Genomic DNA, 18,046 nt, shown 5'->3' with positions numbered 1-18,046 from the left:
ACCATTATATCATATAGTTAGGAAGCGCTTTTTAATGGAAACAAAACTGCTTACTTACATGCCTATTGTATAGTTCTGCATCAAGTAGAATTGAATCTGTAGAACCTGCTGTATGACCAGCTCAAATAACCCACGCAACAGCACCCGCAGCATTGTCATCTGTTGGTGGCATTTCTAATTAAGGATTACCAATTATATTGGTTGGTCTAGGAGAACGAGGTGTCACTTCTAATCTACATGTGGAAAGTGTTTTCTATTGTTATCACTGGGCGTTAGGCATGGGTGGATCATGGCCAGCACTACCATGCTTTGCTTTTGTGAGCTTCAGCCTAATGAACACACAGTTAGGGGTCATCTTCCAGTCCAGAGGTTATAGGGTCTACTGACTAAAGATTGAAACCACAACCTCTTAAATAAGATAAGGGCATCAGATTACACTTTGAAGTAACTTGATCATCTGTGCAGGCGCTTTGTAAAGAGGTAATGAATAAATACACATCCTGGAATTGTTTTGTAGGAATTAAAAAGCAAACAGCGCTCCTTAATTTGAAAACTTGCTCGTGACAAATATTTCACTGAATTATTCTTATTATTTTTTTTTTTATTCAACGGTGGAACACATAAAATAAACATCAAGCTTGAGATCAAATTTCAAAACTTTATTATCAATTGCAAATAATAATAATAATTAATAAAAACACAATGAAAAGAATGTTCTTTTTGTTTGCCATTCAGCCAAGAGAAAGGCCAGCTGCCTCCACTCCCATCCAGATCAAGCATGGTTTCAGGAGCCGCACAGAGCATTGATCCATCATGCTCCTAATCCATTAGGGGATCGGGGCAAACACAGCCCATATAAAATACCAAACAGGCACTATAATTAATTGAGAACTGAGCTTAACAGATCACCCAAAAATGACTGCAGCTTTCTCCAAGTATCCCTTTAGATGAATACCTTGCAGCATGTGTGTACAGATCACAATCTCAGGCACATGCTGCACAAGACTTACAAAAATTGCATTTTCCATTTTATTTTATATATAAAAAAAAAAAAAAGACACCCTGGTTAATTCAGGTCAGCAGACCGCATAGAATACTGTGGAAATCAAGAATTAGCAGTAGGCCAATCTCTGTAGGCAAATGTGGTGCACAATCACCAGCTCTATATACAGACATACCCTATGTACAGTTCAGAAATACCATACCCATAAATACACATTACACCCCGCAGGAAAATCAAACACAAAGAGGGATAAAAAGACACACTGTGTGGATCCGGTCCAAATATTTGGTTGAGACTCGTTACTAAATGAACTCATTTTCATAAGCGCTGGCTCACTTTGGTATTTGCGTGTCCAGTACGATTCATCATCTCATTTAAATACAGGAGAACATGTTGTCATCCACAAAGTGACCGTCTTCAGTGCACTGCAGTATGCTGAGGAAGGGCATTTACACACAGAGGGGATGATAGGAACTCATCCTGTGCTTTGAGAAGTGGGATTTTAACATTCAAACACAACTGAAGATCCCAGCTTTCATCCATTTGAATCAACGGATTCAAACCCAGCAGCGTTTTTCTTGTGTTGAGCGTGTGTGCTGTATTTAAGAGATTGTGTTATTTTATGTATCTATTCTGGTCTGGAGTTCTATATATTCTCTACTAGATATCAGTAATCCAGCCTCAGGTGTGAGCATGGGGGATCCAGAAACCACATGAATACCAAAAATATTACAGAATTAAACATTTTCTGCTAATGTTACACAGCTACCAAAAATGACTAAAGGTCAGTGTAAGAGTTCTACAACTGATCCCCCGAGTTCTTTATCTGAAGCCTTTAAACATCAATGGTGTTAAGTTAGTAGTGTTAAACTCTTTATGAATACGGTCCTAGTAAATGCATTGTGTTGGAAGATCTGCCCCTTCCCCTGGAATGTAGGTCTGAGAATGCCGATCAGTTTTACAAACACTGAACCTGCTGAAATAATATAGGTCTTCTTTAAACAGCGGAATACAGACACACAGCCTTTCGCATGGGCCTTGTTGAGCAGTTCAGATTTCAAAGCGGTGCATATGGGTGGTCAAAATCCTCAGCATCCTGGGTGCTGTGGTGTGGATAAACTCCCCCGTCCCCCTCCCTGATTGGCGGTTTCAAACTGCAGAAGCAGAGAGATCCTGGTTTGGGTTGTAGTGTGAAGCAGACCATTTTCCACAGAAAAACAACAAATGATATATTAAAAAAAAAAAAAAAAAAAAAAAAAAGTTCCTGCCATTAATTTGTTAAGAGTCTCCAAGTATCAAGTACAAAAAGTTCCAAACAAGTTTGGACATTCGCACAAGCTCTGCAGTGACAAGAGGTTCCAGCAATACTACATTCCTCCCCTCTCTCTCTCACACACACACACACACACACGTTTAGACAAAGGAGGATAGCACTGGCAGTGTGGCTTACTCGTTCCTGGTGTGCGTGTGTCCCATCCCTCCACCAGTCCCAGATTTGATTTCTGATGGCTGTGTGAGCGCCTACGTTACTGTGTCAATTAAAAACGCATGTAAATCAGTTGCACTGCTGCAAGAAGACAAACGATGGACTTCAAACCCTTGTAACATATCTGCATGCGCACGCGTGCGTGTGTGTGTGTGCACACGCATTATGTAGATGCAAACACAGTCTGTACAGTAACATGTCAACACAATGACTCTCTCTTGGTTTTGTCCCCATACTCCCTAGTCTCTCCTGGAACCTCTGTGTGTGTGTGTCTCAGTGCTTGTTGGTGTACAGGGTCTCTTCCTCACTCTCCGTCTCATCCTTGAACTCGTGGCTCAGCAGGGATTTCTTGGAGCCCATGGAGGTGAGGCGGATCTCTTCCTCGTAATCGTCACGGTGCTGTCGGAGCCGGTGGAAGCCGTCCTTCTGCCGGTTCGACTTGGCCGAGCACACGCACCAGATGATGCAGGCGGTGACGACCAGAGCGCTCATCGAGGCTCCTGGCAAACACAAAAACAGGACAGCCGCTAGTACAAACGGGATCCAAACTGCTTTAGGGACGTGGGGAAAAAAAGCTCCCAGTCAAACGTTTCTGCCTGTAGTCATGGAATACGTTACGAGGGATACCCATCCACTGTCCGCTATCAAGCATCCACATACCTGCAGTGGCTACCACAAACTCCCTCGGCAAGCCGAATATCCGGTTGTCCGTTTCAAATTCGATAGTAATGGACCTAGCAGCTTCGTAGGAGGAGACGAACACCTAAAGGGACACAGACAGAGTCACAAATACCCCCATTTCAAAACCGGCGTTATGTTATTTTTTCCTCTCCTAGAAACCGCGTACACGGCCTCAATTCAAACCCCGAGCGGAGGCCAGCCTCCTCACCTCCTTGTGCTGCTGCTGGTAGCCCTCGGCCATGGCCTCAATGTTGTGCGAGCCGGGAGCCAGCAGGGCGTGGAAGTAGCCCCCCTCATTGGTGTAGACCCGCAGCCCCCCGTTCAGCATGATGGAGGCCTTGGGGATGGGCTTCCCACTCTTATCCGTCACTACACCACGCACCCCCTTGTGGACCTGCAGAGACAAGCACAGCACTGCATTAAAAACTCACACGTGCGACTCATGATGCAACTGACAAATCACGACTTGTTTATGCATTCAGCAGATCCACAAGACAGAAATGTTTGCTTTTGAGTCCAAGATAAAAGTTCAACCCATATTTACATTACATTGTACTGAAAGCAGCTCTAGTGGTGACTTCTGGAGACAGCCAATCTAAGCCACACCAGATAATATTCCTAAATTTCACAATTTTCTGCTAATGTTACAGAACTAGCAAAAAAAATACCAAGGTGCATGCAGGCGTTCTAATAGTTATTGATCTGAAGCCTTTTAAGATTAATGGTGTTAACTTAGCAGTGTTAAAACGCTTCATGAATATGGCCCTAGTAAGCACATTGTGTTGTCCCTTCCCTGGGATGTAGGTGTGAGAATGCAGACTGACCTCGACCAGCATGCTGAGCAGAGACTGCTTGTTCTCAGCCCAGAGGTCAGAGAGGTGGTCTGCGCTGGGGAAGAGGCAGCAGCTGGTGAACACTGTGATCTCAGGACAGCGGCCAAAATCCACGCTGAAATCCTGGAAATAAAGACACTAACCGTTACCAGCACACCCAGCAGAAATGAATAAAGCACTTGTCATATCTGACACCAAAAGAAAATGAATAGATAAATACATTTAAAAAAAACAAACCCCAGGGATGTAGCATACCTTCATGCTGCCCATGTGACTGTGCCACTCCGCCCCACGCAGCACCCCTCCTGGGATGTTTTCAACTGCAATCAATATCAGAAAGGTTAGCTGAACCTCGTTTTAAAAATGAAATAAATATATACATATTCCATACCATTCCCACCTTGGTTATTTGCACATCCTGGGCGACCCTGGTGCATTGTGGGATGGTTATTAGCATACACAGTAGCCAAGTATTTCAAAGTGTCCTCATTTTCAACTGCAAAAGACAAAGATACACAAAGCATGTTCGTACATATACCACCAACAAAAAGCAACACCTCACACGTATGGGCTGACGTACTAAACTGTCGATGCACTTTATCGTGTTTTTGCAAGATGTTCAAGATAATACCTTTTACAGACAGTCCACAAAACAGGGTACTGAAATGAATACCTCAAAAGCTAATTATATAGTGTTAAAAGGGGACTTCATTCCCACTCCTGCACAGATCACACCCACCTGGCTGCACTGGTTTGTTGTAGGGGTAGGTGGCCAGCACAGAGCCTCCGTCCAGAGCCACAGACAGAGTGTCGCCCCTCTCCAGGATGAAGTCCATGACCGCTCTGGTCTCTGGCTGAGGCTCCACAAAGTGCTGAGAGGCGTTACCTAAAAACAGGAGCATTGGCACAAGAACATTCCTGAAATTTAACAAGGGTCCCCCTTTAGAAATATTACGCAATGCAAATACAGGGTTCTGTTCAGATTCAATTAGGACACTCCACCCTTCTTGTTCTTCTTGAAGTCTGCCTCTAAACTGGCGCGCTCCTAAAATCATGGGCTCCATATTTAGAATCTGTGGATTCTCACTGTTACACAACCAAATACTTAAACTAAATTAAACTTAAACAGGAAATTATCTGCTACATTTGTTGCAGAACACGTGGATGGGATTTTAAAAAAATACATGTATTTATGTGTTTTTGAGTGAAATACAGGGATGGAAACAAGACACCCATTGCATAGCAGTTTGATGCATGCCTGGTTTTACGACGAGTTCAATAAGACCTGTACACTGTGGCTAATCAAGCTTGTAGCAAAACCTGGAATGGTTCCATTCCTGAACTAGATGCGCCACTACACCTCCCACCCTGTTGTTGGGTTCCCTACTACGCTGTGTCCTTCCTCAGTCCTGAAGAGACCACTACAAGTGAACGTTGCCCTGCTCATGCCCCTGAGGTCTCACCGAAGAAGTCTGTGTCCAGGTCCTTGCCGTGCGCATTGACCAGCCCCACTGTCGACGTGCACTGCTTTTCCTGCGCCTTCTCACGGCCGTCAGGATTGCTCAAGGGCACAATTACAATCTTGGTCTCGTTAATCAGCTGTGAAGGACAAGCAAGAGAAAAGCGGCGATGAAGCACAGATAACTCCTCATACTGGACTGTCCCAGTCGGACACTGCTGTCCACCTGCTGCCAGTCACACTGAATTATCCGTACCTTGGTGATGGCAGAGTTTTTCCCGTAGTTTATACACAGAAACGCAGCGAACTCCAGGAGCAGCTCGGTCCCCACAGGTGCATTCCCATGGATCCCCCCAACAAAGCGGATCTTGGGTTCGGCCAGCTCTGGCTCCTTTGGCTTGTTGGAGATTTCTAAGGCCCAGATGGTTCGGAATTCTACACTTTGACCCAAACTGCAACAGAAAAGGATATAGAATTACACAGCTGATGTAGACACACTATCAGGAAAAACTGAAAAAAAAAAAGTTGTACAATGAAAAGACAAAAACGGATACATACACAAATGTAATACAAACAGACACACAAAACTGAAGGATGAACAAACAGAGAAACACACCACAAGACACAACAGACAGATAGATATTGCTGAAATGTTTGCCTACTTGAATAAGCCTTTACGTAAAAGAGGACATCACAAACTGAACTACTGTGGAAGACAGACAGTCACACACACAATCAAACCGATATCTGGCAGACGCAGAGGCTGGTGGTTGCCGTACCTGCGCAGCTTGGTGATGTGGGGGAAGTTGAGAGTCAGCCCGCGCAGGAACTCCGACAGCTCCTTGTAGGGCCGGTAGCGGGAGAAGTTGCTGTCGTCGGCGGACCTCAGGATGAGACCCTCCAGCCCTCTCTCCGAGGACAGCTCCTTGATCAGTTTCTGGAACTCCTGCGCCGAGGGGTCCTGCGTGGCGGGGGGGCCCTCGGGGGGCGGGCCCTTCTCCTCACGGGTCAGCTTGAAGTCCAGCTGCACCACCTCCTCGTACAGCACAGTCACGTACACAGTGACCAGAACATACCTGCCGACGGGGGCACAGAGGGGAAGACGGTCAGATCGAGTACTTTTTAAATCGTTCTAGCATTTTAATATACTTTTAATAATCATTTTAATAGTCTAACTTGCTGAGAACTGAACTTGTTGTATGCATGTACTGCGCTGAGAACTTTCTCATGATGGACTGTATTCAGGACAGGCTGGCAGCTATTCAAGGTTGTGTTATGATACACTACTTCTAGTTTGGAGACAGGAGAGGTAATAAAGGTCAGCACAACCATCTGCTGGATGTTGCTTCTTCGCAGACAATACAGCACTACAGTGAGGTAGGGGCTGGGGGTGACAAGGGAGAGAGTTGGGAGATAAAAAAAGGCGAATTCGCTAGCCGGACAGTGAAGCTCTGGTACCACCACGAAACATCAGAATAGAGAGAGAGAGACTCCAGCCGCCTCACTTCCCAAGGAGAACGGACAATATATATTCTCTTTGACTTCACATAGTGTTGCTACTGTATTAGAAGTTAAGTTATAAAACTTTTGTTGTTGACTGCGATTGTGTTGGTGTCGGATTACTCCCAATAGCTTCCGGGCATATTTTTTAACACACATTGGTGAGGTTTGATATCTTACGATGCAGTCAGATCAGATTGCTATAGAGTAGAGAAAGGCTTAAGGGACAAAATGCAGCACTGATCATCTGTGTTGATGCATTGTTTTGGCTGATAAGGCTCCATGTCCTGTATATTGGATTTATGATGCCGTTTGAATGAGGCCGCAGTTAAGATCTTTTACTTCTCTGCTACCGTTACAACTTCTGGATGTGTTCAATGCAACCACTGCAACAATTTAATGCAACGAATGACAGCTGCAAGACGTGGCCAGCAGTTTGGCACAATCCCATTACAAGTGTATGGAAACTAAAAAAGGAATTGGAAGTGATCGGGTCCATCAGCCGTATGCATCCCAGTCCCCAAGCCCCCACAGACCCCACCCTTACCCGGGAGCTTTGGCAGTAATGCTGTAGGTCCCCGGTGCCAGCAGCCTCCAGTAATCGCCGGCCTTGTCGGTGGTGATGGGGTGGTCAATATCTGCCACGATGATGGTGGCGTTCGATATGCCGGTCCCGTCTTTTGCGTCAAGGACAAATCCCTTGACCCCTCTGTGTGTCTGTGCGGAAAGGGACGTTAGAGAGCATGCTGGTGAGCATAACAACACCCACACTAGCCAAAAACAGCCACTTTTTCCCCTTCTGCATGCATAATATATAAATGCATTTTAAAAGCATGCAACAGTAGCCTTGCGATTGCTTGCGATTATGCTGTACCCCTGATCAGGAGCCAGCTCCAGGTGTCCAGGCAGACTCACCTGGTGGATGAACTGCAGCAGGGACTGGCGGTTCTGCTCCCAGTACCTGGGCAGGTCCTTGGCCAGGGGGTACTTGACGCAGCCCAGCTCGATGGTAACCTCAAAGCAGTTTGTGTTCAGGTAATTCCAGTCCTGCATGCCTCCTGTGAACAGAATAAATATACATCTGGCTAGATAAGGTGGTGCACTTTGGAGGTCTAGGTTGGTAGCTTGCTTTAAACACGTAGTTACACCCACACTCTCACCCCTCCATTGACTAGCGCTTACCTGGGACGTTGTACCAACGTGCCCCATTAGTGATGCCCTCTTTGAAGTACTCATTCGGGTATATCTCTTCACAGGGGTGACCCTGGAACATGGCTGCATTCTCCTAAACACAAACCAAAAACAGAATACTTGGTCCACAACCATCCCAGGTTGTCAGATTTTATTTATTTTTCATAGCCCTGTTTTGTTGTCAAATCTGCAATCTTTCAAAAGGCCAGCGTTAATTCTAATCTCTGGGGGTTCGATCAATAACCTTTTTGTTCTGGATTTTAATGTGCTGGCTGCCACCAGGAATTGGTTTCTCTCTTGGAAGAGAAGCAGCATTCTTCGTCATCATGTAGTCACCAAATTAGGTTTGCTTACAAGATAACTTGCAGCACTTTGTAGGGCCTCTAATAATAAAAAAAATAGATCAAAGAAGCTAGACAAAACGTTATGGTTTCTGCCAGTTTGATTTTGACGTTACGTATAAATACCTTGGAATAGGCGAGGGACACCATTTTAAAAACAGCATCGTCAGCCGACTTGCTGTAGGCCACCACGCCCTCTGCATCGTCGTCATAGGGGTAGTTCACCACGAGGGACCCTTCAAAATGAAGAAAGGCATGAACTACAGCCAGTGCTGTATGCATCATGGATAACTCGTTCATTAAAAGCTGTCCCTACCCCCATGCAGGTTGGCAGAGAGCACAAAGGGGTAGGTCCTCAGCCAGTTCATGACGGCGATGGTCTCCGGTTGCCGGGGGTCAGTGATGGGGACGTACTGGTCGGGGAAGTTGCGATTCAGGTCGTAGTTGTTGCTGTTGTTCCTGCCAACCGTTCCCTCCCTGTCACCTGAGAAACACACAGAGCAGGGGTACAGGAGTTAACCTGTCTGCAGTACTGGCGCTGTAAACTTGTATCTACATATAAAAAGCTCCAGTACAGCAGGTGCTACAGCTTTTATCTTCCATAGGAAAGCTTTAGTATTTAAATACATACAGCTTTTCAGATTGCAGATTACATTTCAAAGATTTGGTTTAAATGAGTCCCCCTCCACCAAACAAACTTTCTATCCCCTCCAGTCACTGCGTGTATAATTGTACCACGTTTCCTATCTATCTCTATTATAATGCATTTATGTTTTAACAAGGCAACTTCTCAAACTCTATAGTTCACACAAAATTTCTACAAATGCAAATGCAAAAAAAATAGTGACCGAAAGGGTTATAGAAATTAGAAAAACGCTGTGAACAAGTTCCACAAGTGATCTGGCATTTATTTAAAAAGAAGGAGCTATCTGTAAGGGTGTCAGCCCTGGCCTGCTCTCCGGTCCTACCTTCCTGTGACTGCTCGTAGCCGTCAGGGTTCATGGAGGGCATGATGTGGATGCGCGTGGAGTTCACCAGCTTCGTGACCTCCGGGTCGCTGCCGTAGTTCTTGCACAGGAACTCGATCAGGTTGAGCAGCAGCTCCCGGCCCACCACCTCGTTACCGTGCATGTTCCCGATGTACTTGAACTCGGGTTTGCCTGCAGGGGAGACAGCGGCACTCAGCATACCAGAGACCCAGAGACCCAGCACCTCAAGAGGGGCTTGGCTGGGTAATGGAAAATAATGTAGAGTAAGCAGATTTATTGTTGCCTTTTAGTACTGCAGGTTTCATTACAAGACCGCAGTGTTAGTCAGTTGCTTTGAGACTGCGCGAGAGACGATATTAATGGCAACACGTAACAGTTTAAAAGAGTAATAAAGACAGTTCTTTAAAATCATTACACTCATCCTTTCACTAAATCTCATATGCACTAGCAGCATTAGCCCTGTTCCCCTATCGTTCTGCTTGATTATCATTTTACTTTAATAAAAAATGCTAAAATTAAAACTTGCTTCAAAAACTACCTAATCTCTGCACGTGCTGAACACCAGATTCCAATAGGAAAAAAAAAAAAAAAAAAAAAAAAACACACTACAATCGATACGTGTGACCAACAGCACAGGAAATAGTGGTTTAATCTCTTAAAAATCCATAGCACTGCTAGTGTTGCATTAAAAAAAAAAATAACGCACATTAAAGCCTTGGTTCTCACTTCCCTCAGCTGCTGACAGCGTTCCCCAGGGTCAGGGGAACATTGCTCAGCAGCAGTGCGGGAGGTGCAGTGTCTCTACCTGGCTTGTGGGTGCCGGGGTTGTCTGTGATCTCCATCACGTACAGCTCCCTCTGCTCCACAGACTTGCCGATGGAGTAGAGCCGCGTGATGCCGGGGTACTCCGTGCTGTAGCGCCGCAGGAACAGCTCCATGTCAGAGTAGTGATGGTGCCGGAAGTCCTGGGGCTGGATCGGCACGTGTTCCGGTTTGGCTGTCGCCGCGCTCACATTCTTCCCCGCAAAGGTCTCCACCTCTGGTGCCGCGGTAGAGGCAGGCTCGTCCCGTCCCACGGGCTGGAGGGCGAAATTCACCTCAATGGCCTTGCCCTCAGGTACCTGGACGTTGGGCGCAGTCATGGGGGTGTAACTAAACAAACAGAATTAAAATGACCATTTTACCAGGAGATTTACCCACTGAGAATGAAGTATTTACAGGTGGGTCCTGGAAAACAATAAAAGGATGATTGCAAAGTACAAACACAATAAAACTTTTTAAAAAATCAGCAGAATACAGATATCAGAAGAACAGAACAAATAAGACATCTATTTGTTAATGTGGCTTGTTGGTGCCAGTAGTTTTAAAGACGATGCCAGACTCCCTCTCTCTCTCCAATCACCAGGCCACACTTACCCTGGCGCGCTGGCAGTGATGTTGTAGGACCCTGGCAGCAGCAGTCTGCTGTAGTCTCCGAACTGGCCCGTCGTCACGTTGTGATCGATTCCCGACACCGTTATCTCTGCATCCGAGATCCAGCCGCTCGTCACACTGTTCTTCACAAAACCCTTCACTCCGATGTGAACCTGGAACGGGACAAGAGCGAGGTTTCAAAACAGATGAAAACAGGGCGAAATTAAAACTTCAAAAAAAAAAAAAAAATAGGGTTTCTCAGTCTCGGACAAATGTGCACAATGTGTGCAAGAAAAAAAAATTAAACAGTTAAACAGCTGGAGGGATTTGACACATTTAATTCTGGTGCTATGCCTGCTGTTTTATAACTATAGAGGACATCTGCTTCCACGAATGTAAATACACCTGACATTGGACACACTATGAAGGGATTTTCTCAAGAGAGAAGAGTTTTGAGGCTCTCCTCACCTTCTCCATGTAGGCGAGCAGAGATTCCCGGTTGTTGTCCCACTCCTTGGGCAGCTCAGAGGCTGGCGGGTGTTTGCAGCAGGTCAGCTCCAAGGTGATCTCCATGCAGTTCCCCTTCAGGTAGTTGTAGTCCTGCATCCCCCCTGAGGAGACAAGTACGCATGCCACGCCACAGTGTCCAGATTATCAATGATTTTATACAGGAAGAATGATAATTGAGCAAGGTAACTGAAGCCCCTTTCACACTGGCACGCACTAGTAAAAGCCTGTTCATTGTTAAGGTCGATTTGGAGATTGTTCCTGCAATTTGGAACTTGAACAGTTACATTTCGTTTTGCTTGCAAACTATGCTCTTTATGCACGACGCAACTGAGTTTCACAGCTTAGCAGGTGCGGGAAACTAACGGACCAGGGGTCATAAATGGAGATTAGATAAAGGGGCATTCAGAACAGAAAATAGGAGGCACTTTTTTACACAGAGAATTGTGAGGGTCTGGAACCAACTCCCCAGTAATGTTGTTGAAGCTGACACCCTGGGATCCTTCAAGAAGATGCTTGATGAGATTCTGGGATCAATAAGCTTCTAACAACCAAACGAGCAAGATGGGCTGAATGGCCTCCTCTCGTTTGTAAACTTTCTTATGTTCTTATGTTCTTCAGCTGCAAATGCTGCTCCCTCTTAGTAAATATTTGGTCAAGAATTACATTTTCATGGGGAAGGTGCGTCAATGGACATTCAGGATAATTACAATTATATTGTATACAGTGTACACAATAGAGATAGCAAATTACTATTACTGGCATGCCAACAACAACAGCACGCACCAATACAGAGGTACTAATACAGTACAGGGTTACTGGTGCCTGCACCAAAGGAATATCCCCCTGCAGTTCTGTATGCGAGAGCTCATTGATTCAGCCCCGGGAATTGGTTAAGGTACATTTACACACCTGCAAGGAGGCCTGTCCTGCGATCACTAAGGGAGTCAATGGTGGAGACAGCATTTTAATCCACAAGAGAAATTTAAATACAATTTAGGGGGGAAAAAAAGCAGACCAGCAGACCACCTTTACACATCGCTGACATTGCCAGGTCGTGATGGCAACCTGCCACCAGCTGCAGAACAGCTAAATCCCTCCGCGTCACCAAGCAGCCTGTTATAAATAGAGCCATTGAGAAGCATGCAAAACCAGCCTGGGGCACCAGCAACAATGCTGCCCTTATTGGTTCATTTAATACAAATGCTACATACACCACATGAGAAAAAAATATATAAAAATTCCATCCCTGGAACAGAACCCTAAGACTACAATATTAACACCAGGATCACATGTTTCATTATTCTTCTCCCTCTAAATGACAGTAATTATACTGGCGTGTCACATTTGCATTCTGAATCTTTTAATCAACAGTCACATTTTCTAGATAACCCTGAAAACCCTTGTTCCTACAAGCCCATAATCTCCTTCTGTGCACCTCTCCGTCTCAGCCTTGTCTAAACCTGCACTGGACCACAATTCTGGACGTCTGCTGGGTTATAATTTGAAGGTGCTGCACTTTGATTACCTAACAATTCAAACATGCAGGAAAACATTTCCGTGTGTTGTTAAGCAATGCAGAGGTCAGGTAGATCCTGCACTGTAAACGTGCATCCTGACTGACTCACTCACCAACCTGCATTAAAGGCTAGGTTAGTCACACTGTTGCTTGGCAAGCGCCATCAAGGACATATTTTCTAAAGGTCCTTCGCAACCGCCACTGAACCTTAGGCTAAAAGAACAATGTAAAGCAAGCCAAGGGGCTGCTTGTAACTCGTAAATATATTTATATCATTTTCTCAAAAAGCAAAAGAATTGACACAATAATTGTAAGCAGCCACATCAGTGACTGCAATATAAGGGTTATGAACTGGTGATAATTATGCACCTTTAAGCATTACGTGACACTGTGTTCAAAATGACTTCAAAACTACTGCAATGTTACTGTAGGTAAGGGAGTTTAAGACAAGTGCTAATCTGGGTCTGTGATAAACATTTAAATGAATACCCAGTAACCATCTCCGATAACCAAAGTGAAAGCCACTGAAATTAGTTTGCAGCAGGCCCATGATGAAGATGCATTTCCTGATGAGATCGAACAGTAAAGACTAATCCTGATGACAAGACAACACGGCACTAGAGAGAAAGGGTACTTCCTGTATAGACTAGATGTTAGTTCCTCCTTCTGGCTCCTCTCTGGTAACACTAACTGGGGTGGACAATCTTAGTGGCGACGCTATTTTGCGTATTCAATTTCTAAAGGTGTGTTTTTTCCCTGGTGCACTGACCTATTTGTACTGATGTTGTGGATATTTATCACGAGGTGGTCCCTGTAAAAAGGCTACTTTCTGCCATTAATGATGATGTTCTCAATGCCTCTCCACGAGACAAAAGGCACAGGCACTGGCATTAACTCAATGTTATCAGCGCAAAGCAACAAACGACCTTTACTGTGACGCAATAGATAATGTAGATTTTGCAATACAAAGCCAGGCAGCACCAATTCCAGTCATTACTGCAATATAATATGAGGAACTAAGCGGCTTTGGGTTCCTTCCCTTGTTTAAGGATTAAGAAATGCTGTAGTACTGTATATATGATATAAAATACTATTACTCGGGTATAGTGCACCTCATATATAACACAAAACCTGCACACAGTATGCAGAAATTTTTCAAATATGTGTTTATATTATGCAAGACCAGGACATCCTGTTTGCAAACTGAATCACACCCCTTTCCATGATTCCGTTCGTGGACAGACTAAACAATGGGTCTCTCTAACCAGGATTGCCTTTGTTTTGTTCCCCTTGCATACAAAGTGCAATCCAGAGGGCCAGAGCCAAAACCAGCACCACAGCACATTAGCAGAGCAACAAACGCGGTCAGATTCCTCTTTTGAAAATCCAAGGTGGGGTGTGTGTGAAATCTGAGGACCCACCATGACTCAGGCTGCCAGACAAAACTCCCAACCTGAACGCAAGACGCTGAAAACACAAGCTGAAACGGAAACAAGCTTTGTACAAGATCCCCGATCACCTACGATCACCACGTGCCTGTCTTCTCCGTCGTTTATATTGTGGAGTCAGAACCGCACGTGCTTCAGAGCCTGGCATTTCATGAATTCCCCGGCAGATTGTGTATTTGCCTATGTTAACTGACCAGCCTTGTCCTTTTGCTTGTATTACAATTAATAAACATTGTTCATTTTATCAAGTCAAACTCGGAGAACAATGAATCCAGTCACAGGAGGATAGGTTTGCAAAGCGCTACAGCCCGTAAAACACACGTTCACCGCACTGTTTGCATTTGGGACAGAAGACATATTTAGTTTCTTAACTTTATAACCCTTAGACATTTACCTAGGAAAACATCTGACTGTACTAGGGGGAGGGGAGGGTTGTTGAAGCGTTCAAGGCAAAGGTCATGAAGCCTGGACAAACAAATATGAGTCAGTTTGACATCAGTCTAGCTACAGAAAACTTGGAATGATTAACTACTATAGTATAATAAAGCGCCACCTGGCCATTGAGAGAACTTATTCCATGTTTCAAGAGACAAGCAGGTAACGGACAGGGGGGGGGGGGGGGGGGGGTAAACAGGAGAGCAGACCAGTCTTTTGCACCTCAATATATCCAAAATCAGGATTGCATTTTTTCAACGTATTTACATGCAAATATAGAAAAGACTACCTACGGTAGGAGTCTCCTTTCAAAGCTCCAGTAAAAACACACACATCTGGATTTTGATTTTACAGACACCTCTGTTAACCCAACTGCAACACTGCTTACGTGTCATTCTGCGTTTCCCTGGGAACAAAAACAAGTGAGCAAAACTAAATAGTTTCTATAAAACACAAAGACAGATGAGATATCCTTCCAAGAAGAAGCTTTTTGAGAAGCTCACACTGACTGCACCTTGCGAGCAATCAGTCATGTCCCGTCTGGAGAAAATCCAGAGAAAATCCAAGCGGAACGTGAACCCTGTATTCTAGCTCTTAGCAACACAAACTACAGACAGTGAGAGCAGCTCTCTCACAAGCCCAGGACCAGACTTCAAATAACTCTGTAACTTCATACTCTGCATGAAAATTCCTTCACAATGGGCTTTCACATTGTCTGGGGCGATCTACCTGCTTCAAAAGGGGTCGCATATTCACAAATCCCAGGTAAAATGATAGGCCTGATTAGCCTGGGGAAAATGATCAAACAACTCTAATATCCCCGAGGCGCTATTTCAGTTCTTCAAAAACATTTCAACTGTGTTTTTTTTTAAACTCAAGTTTTGAGAATTATTTTCTATAAAAAATTACCCACACTTGGCTTTGGGATCTTGACTCATGAGTTTGGGGGAAAAAAAATAAAAATCACTGGCAACTGACAGCTCGACCTACTTAAACAGAACCATACAGCAGATCACAGTGCTGTATAGTATTACTTTTCTAGAATCAGAACACAAAACTACAGTTTAAAAAAAGAGCTTCGAATTGATCAAACGTTGCCGTGCAAGGAGCATCGATACATTCTCTTACCGGAAACGTCATACCACTGCGCTCCGTTGGTGATGCCGTCTTTGAAGGTCTCATCCGGGGTGTCCGGACAGTGGGGTTCTCCAGTCTTCATCAGCGGGTGGTGCTCAGCGTAGCTCCGAGCCAGATACCGGAAAAGCTTGTCATCCGAGGAGGGGCTGTATTCCCCGGTCACCTTGTGTTTGAGGGAGTCGTCAAATGGATAACTGGCCACCACCGAACCGCCGTGCAGGTTCCCAGACAGCACAAACCTGGAGGGGTGTGAGGGGGGGGGGCAGATCCAGCACAGTTACTCACACATAGCTGAGCAGTAAACAGCAATTACACTGTAACCAAGACAAATCTGTAACATGTTTGCTACAGAATACATCTGACAAAAAAAACACACAACATGCCCCTTTAACACTAAAAGAAACGTATCATTCTTTGACAAACGTTTGTAACAGTGCCCCAGGAGGTAAGCCTGGTTCTCTGCACCTTAATGTAAACAAACTGGTAAGCCATCAACGCCTGCTTTCAGATGAAGTGGAGTGCACAAAGTTAAACTATGCAAGAAGGATGTCAAAGCTGTCACCCAATTAACCTTTGATGCACTGAATTGTAGTTAAGCGCCAAACGTAACATTATTTTGGTAAACGTTTTTAACCTGGGGCAGGGCCTGGGTTAAACTGAAATTAGAGCACTGCCAAAAAATAATCACTACCGAGATTTTAAACACGCATAGAAATAAAGCCTTTACCTTTTGTCTTGAATCCATTTCATTACAGCAGCTACTTCTGGGACATCCTCCATTGGCACATCAATGGTTTCAAACTGGTCTGGAAAACTCCTGTTCAAGTCTTTCCCTCTGGCGTTCTCCCTGCCCCCGTGTTCACCCTCGCAGTCTCCTTCCACCGACTTTTCGAAGCCATCAGGGTTCATACTGGGCATGATATTGATGTCAGCCTCATCGACCAGCTTCGTAATCCGGTCATCCTTACCGTACCTGTCCAGCAGGTACTCGATCAGGTAAACTAGCACCTGCCTAGACACGGTCTCGTCCCCATGCATGTTACCAACGTATTTGAGTTTGGGTTTGCCCGGCACTTCGGCTGTAGGGTCTTTTGTGATCTGCATCACCCATAGCTCCCTGCCCTGCACCGACTGCCCCACGCTGGACAGATTGGCGATGTGAGGGTGAGTCTGGGCCAGAGCTTTGAGGAGCCCGGTCAATTCCTCGTAGCGGTAATATTTGCCATACGTTTCCTCCGGTACCTCCTTCAACCGGGCTTCCCCGTTCACGACCGTCCTTCTCTGCAGGCGCGCCTCGCACCAACAAGCGGAGGGGTTCAGTAAAAAAAGCGAGGCCAAAAATAAAAAACCGAAGCGGAAAAGTAGGGGGAATGTTAAAATAAGTTGTTGTTGTTGTTGCGCCATGTTTGTGAAGGCCCCCTCGCCTCCTCTCAACTTGCTTCTCTTTCCTGTCCGTGTTTCCGTTCCAGTTGGTACTTCACGTTACCCTTTTTTTTTTTTTTTTTAAGGTGGTTCCATTTTCGCTTGTCATCACTTCAGAGGGCGGGGCCTAATTTAAGGAGGCGTCGCAAGAATGTAGCGCCCGCTGTTGCCTAAAATATCTATACATAACTGTGATTAAACACTGCAATATATACATTTATTATATAGTATGTTCTACTGTGTACTATAAATACTATTTCTAAAAAAGTCTATACATTCCTTGTATTCAACTTTTTGCAGTTATATGGTCTGTGCTACAACTGTCATAAAACACAATGCAAGCGATTCAAATGCAATATTGTCCACAGAGAATTACAACCAGCACTTTCATTAGCTCATTAAGTACATGTTTTTTCTTTTTAAAAAAAATCAGAACAGAAGCTGTATTTATGTAATTTGATACATTACTTTCAGACTTAACTTTTGCGGTTAACAAAATTCTAGTAAGTTATCATATAGTTAAAGAAGAAATTACAATAAAAGGTTAGCTGCCAGTTAAAAATGCTCCCAAAAACATTACAAAGTAGCCTGTCCTGGCGCTTAATGGGTTATGCGCTGCAAGCTAGGACCAAAAAAAATGTAATTTTGATAAAGAAATATTTAAATGTATGTTAAGGTGGTT

At 44.7% G+C, this 18,046-nt stretch overlaps 1 protein-coding gene across 1 annotated transcript; it reads right to left on the bottom strand.

Moving 5' to 3' along the window:
* Positions 1-644: 644 nt before the first annotated feature.
* On the bottom strand, positions 645-17,445 carry LOC117430554 (carboxypeptidase D-like). The gene is made up of 21 exons (XM_034918899.2): positions 16,670-17,445; positions 15,934-16,181; positions 11,365-11,507; positions 10,900-11,069; positions 10,289-10,635; positions 9,463-9,654; positions 8,811-8,978; positions 8,621-8,730; positions 8,145-8,247; positions 7,878-8,020; positions 7,510-7,679; positions 6,242-6,538; positions 5,719-5,914; positions 5,467-5,602; positions 4,743-4,889; positions 4,404-4,499; positions 4,259-4,323; positions 3,995-4,126; positions 3,379-3,564; positions 3,150-3,252; positions 645-2,989 (listed from the first exon to the last, which is right to left on the bottom strand). Exons 1-21 carry the CDS (start codon positions 17,344-17,346, stop codon positions 2,763-2,765), a joined length of 4,056 nt encoding a protein of 1,351 aa, XP_034774790.2. The 5' UTR covers positions 17,347-17,445; the 3' UTR covers positions 645-2,762.
* Positions 17,446-18,046: the final 601 nt, after the last annotated feature.

This window comes from Acipenser ruthenus, chromosome 24 (genome assembly GCF_902713425.1).
Source record: "Acipenser ruthenus chromosome 24, fAciRut3.2 maternal haplotype, whole genome shotgun sequence".
Taxonomy (NCBI): domain Eukaryota; kingdom Metazoa; phylum Chordata; class Actinopteri; order Acipenseriformes; family Acipenseridae; genus Acipenser; species Acipenser ruthenus.
Note: the sequence above shows the minus strand (reverse complement) of the source record. Positions and strands in the feature narration are given on the sequence as shown.

Bases quoted from the DNA above. Each gene is read 5' to 3' on its own strand.
- LOC117430554 (XM_034918899.2), bottom strand. From the start codon at position 17,346: ATGGCGCAACAACAACAACAACTTATTTTAACATTCCCCCTACTTTTC. The intron at 8,979-9,462 runs GTAGGACCGGAG...TGTGTTTCTCAG, and splicing joins CTACGAGCAGTCACAGGAAG to GTGACAGGGAGGGAACGGTT. The intron at 7,680-7,877 runs GTGAGTCTGCCT...CTTTCCGCACAG, and splicing joins TGCTGCAGTTCATCCACCAG to ACACACAGAGGGGTCAAGGG.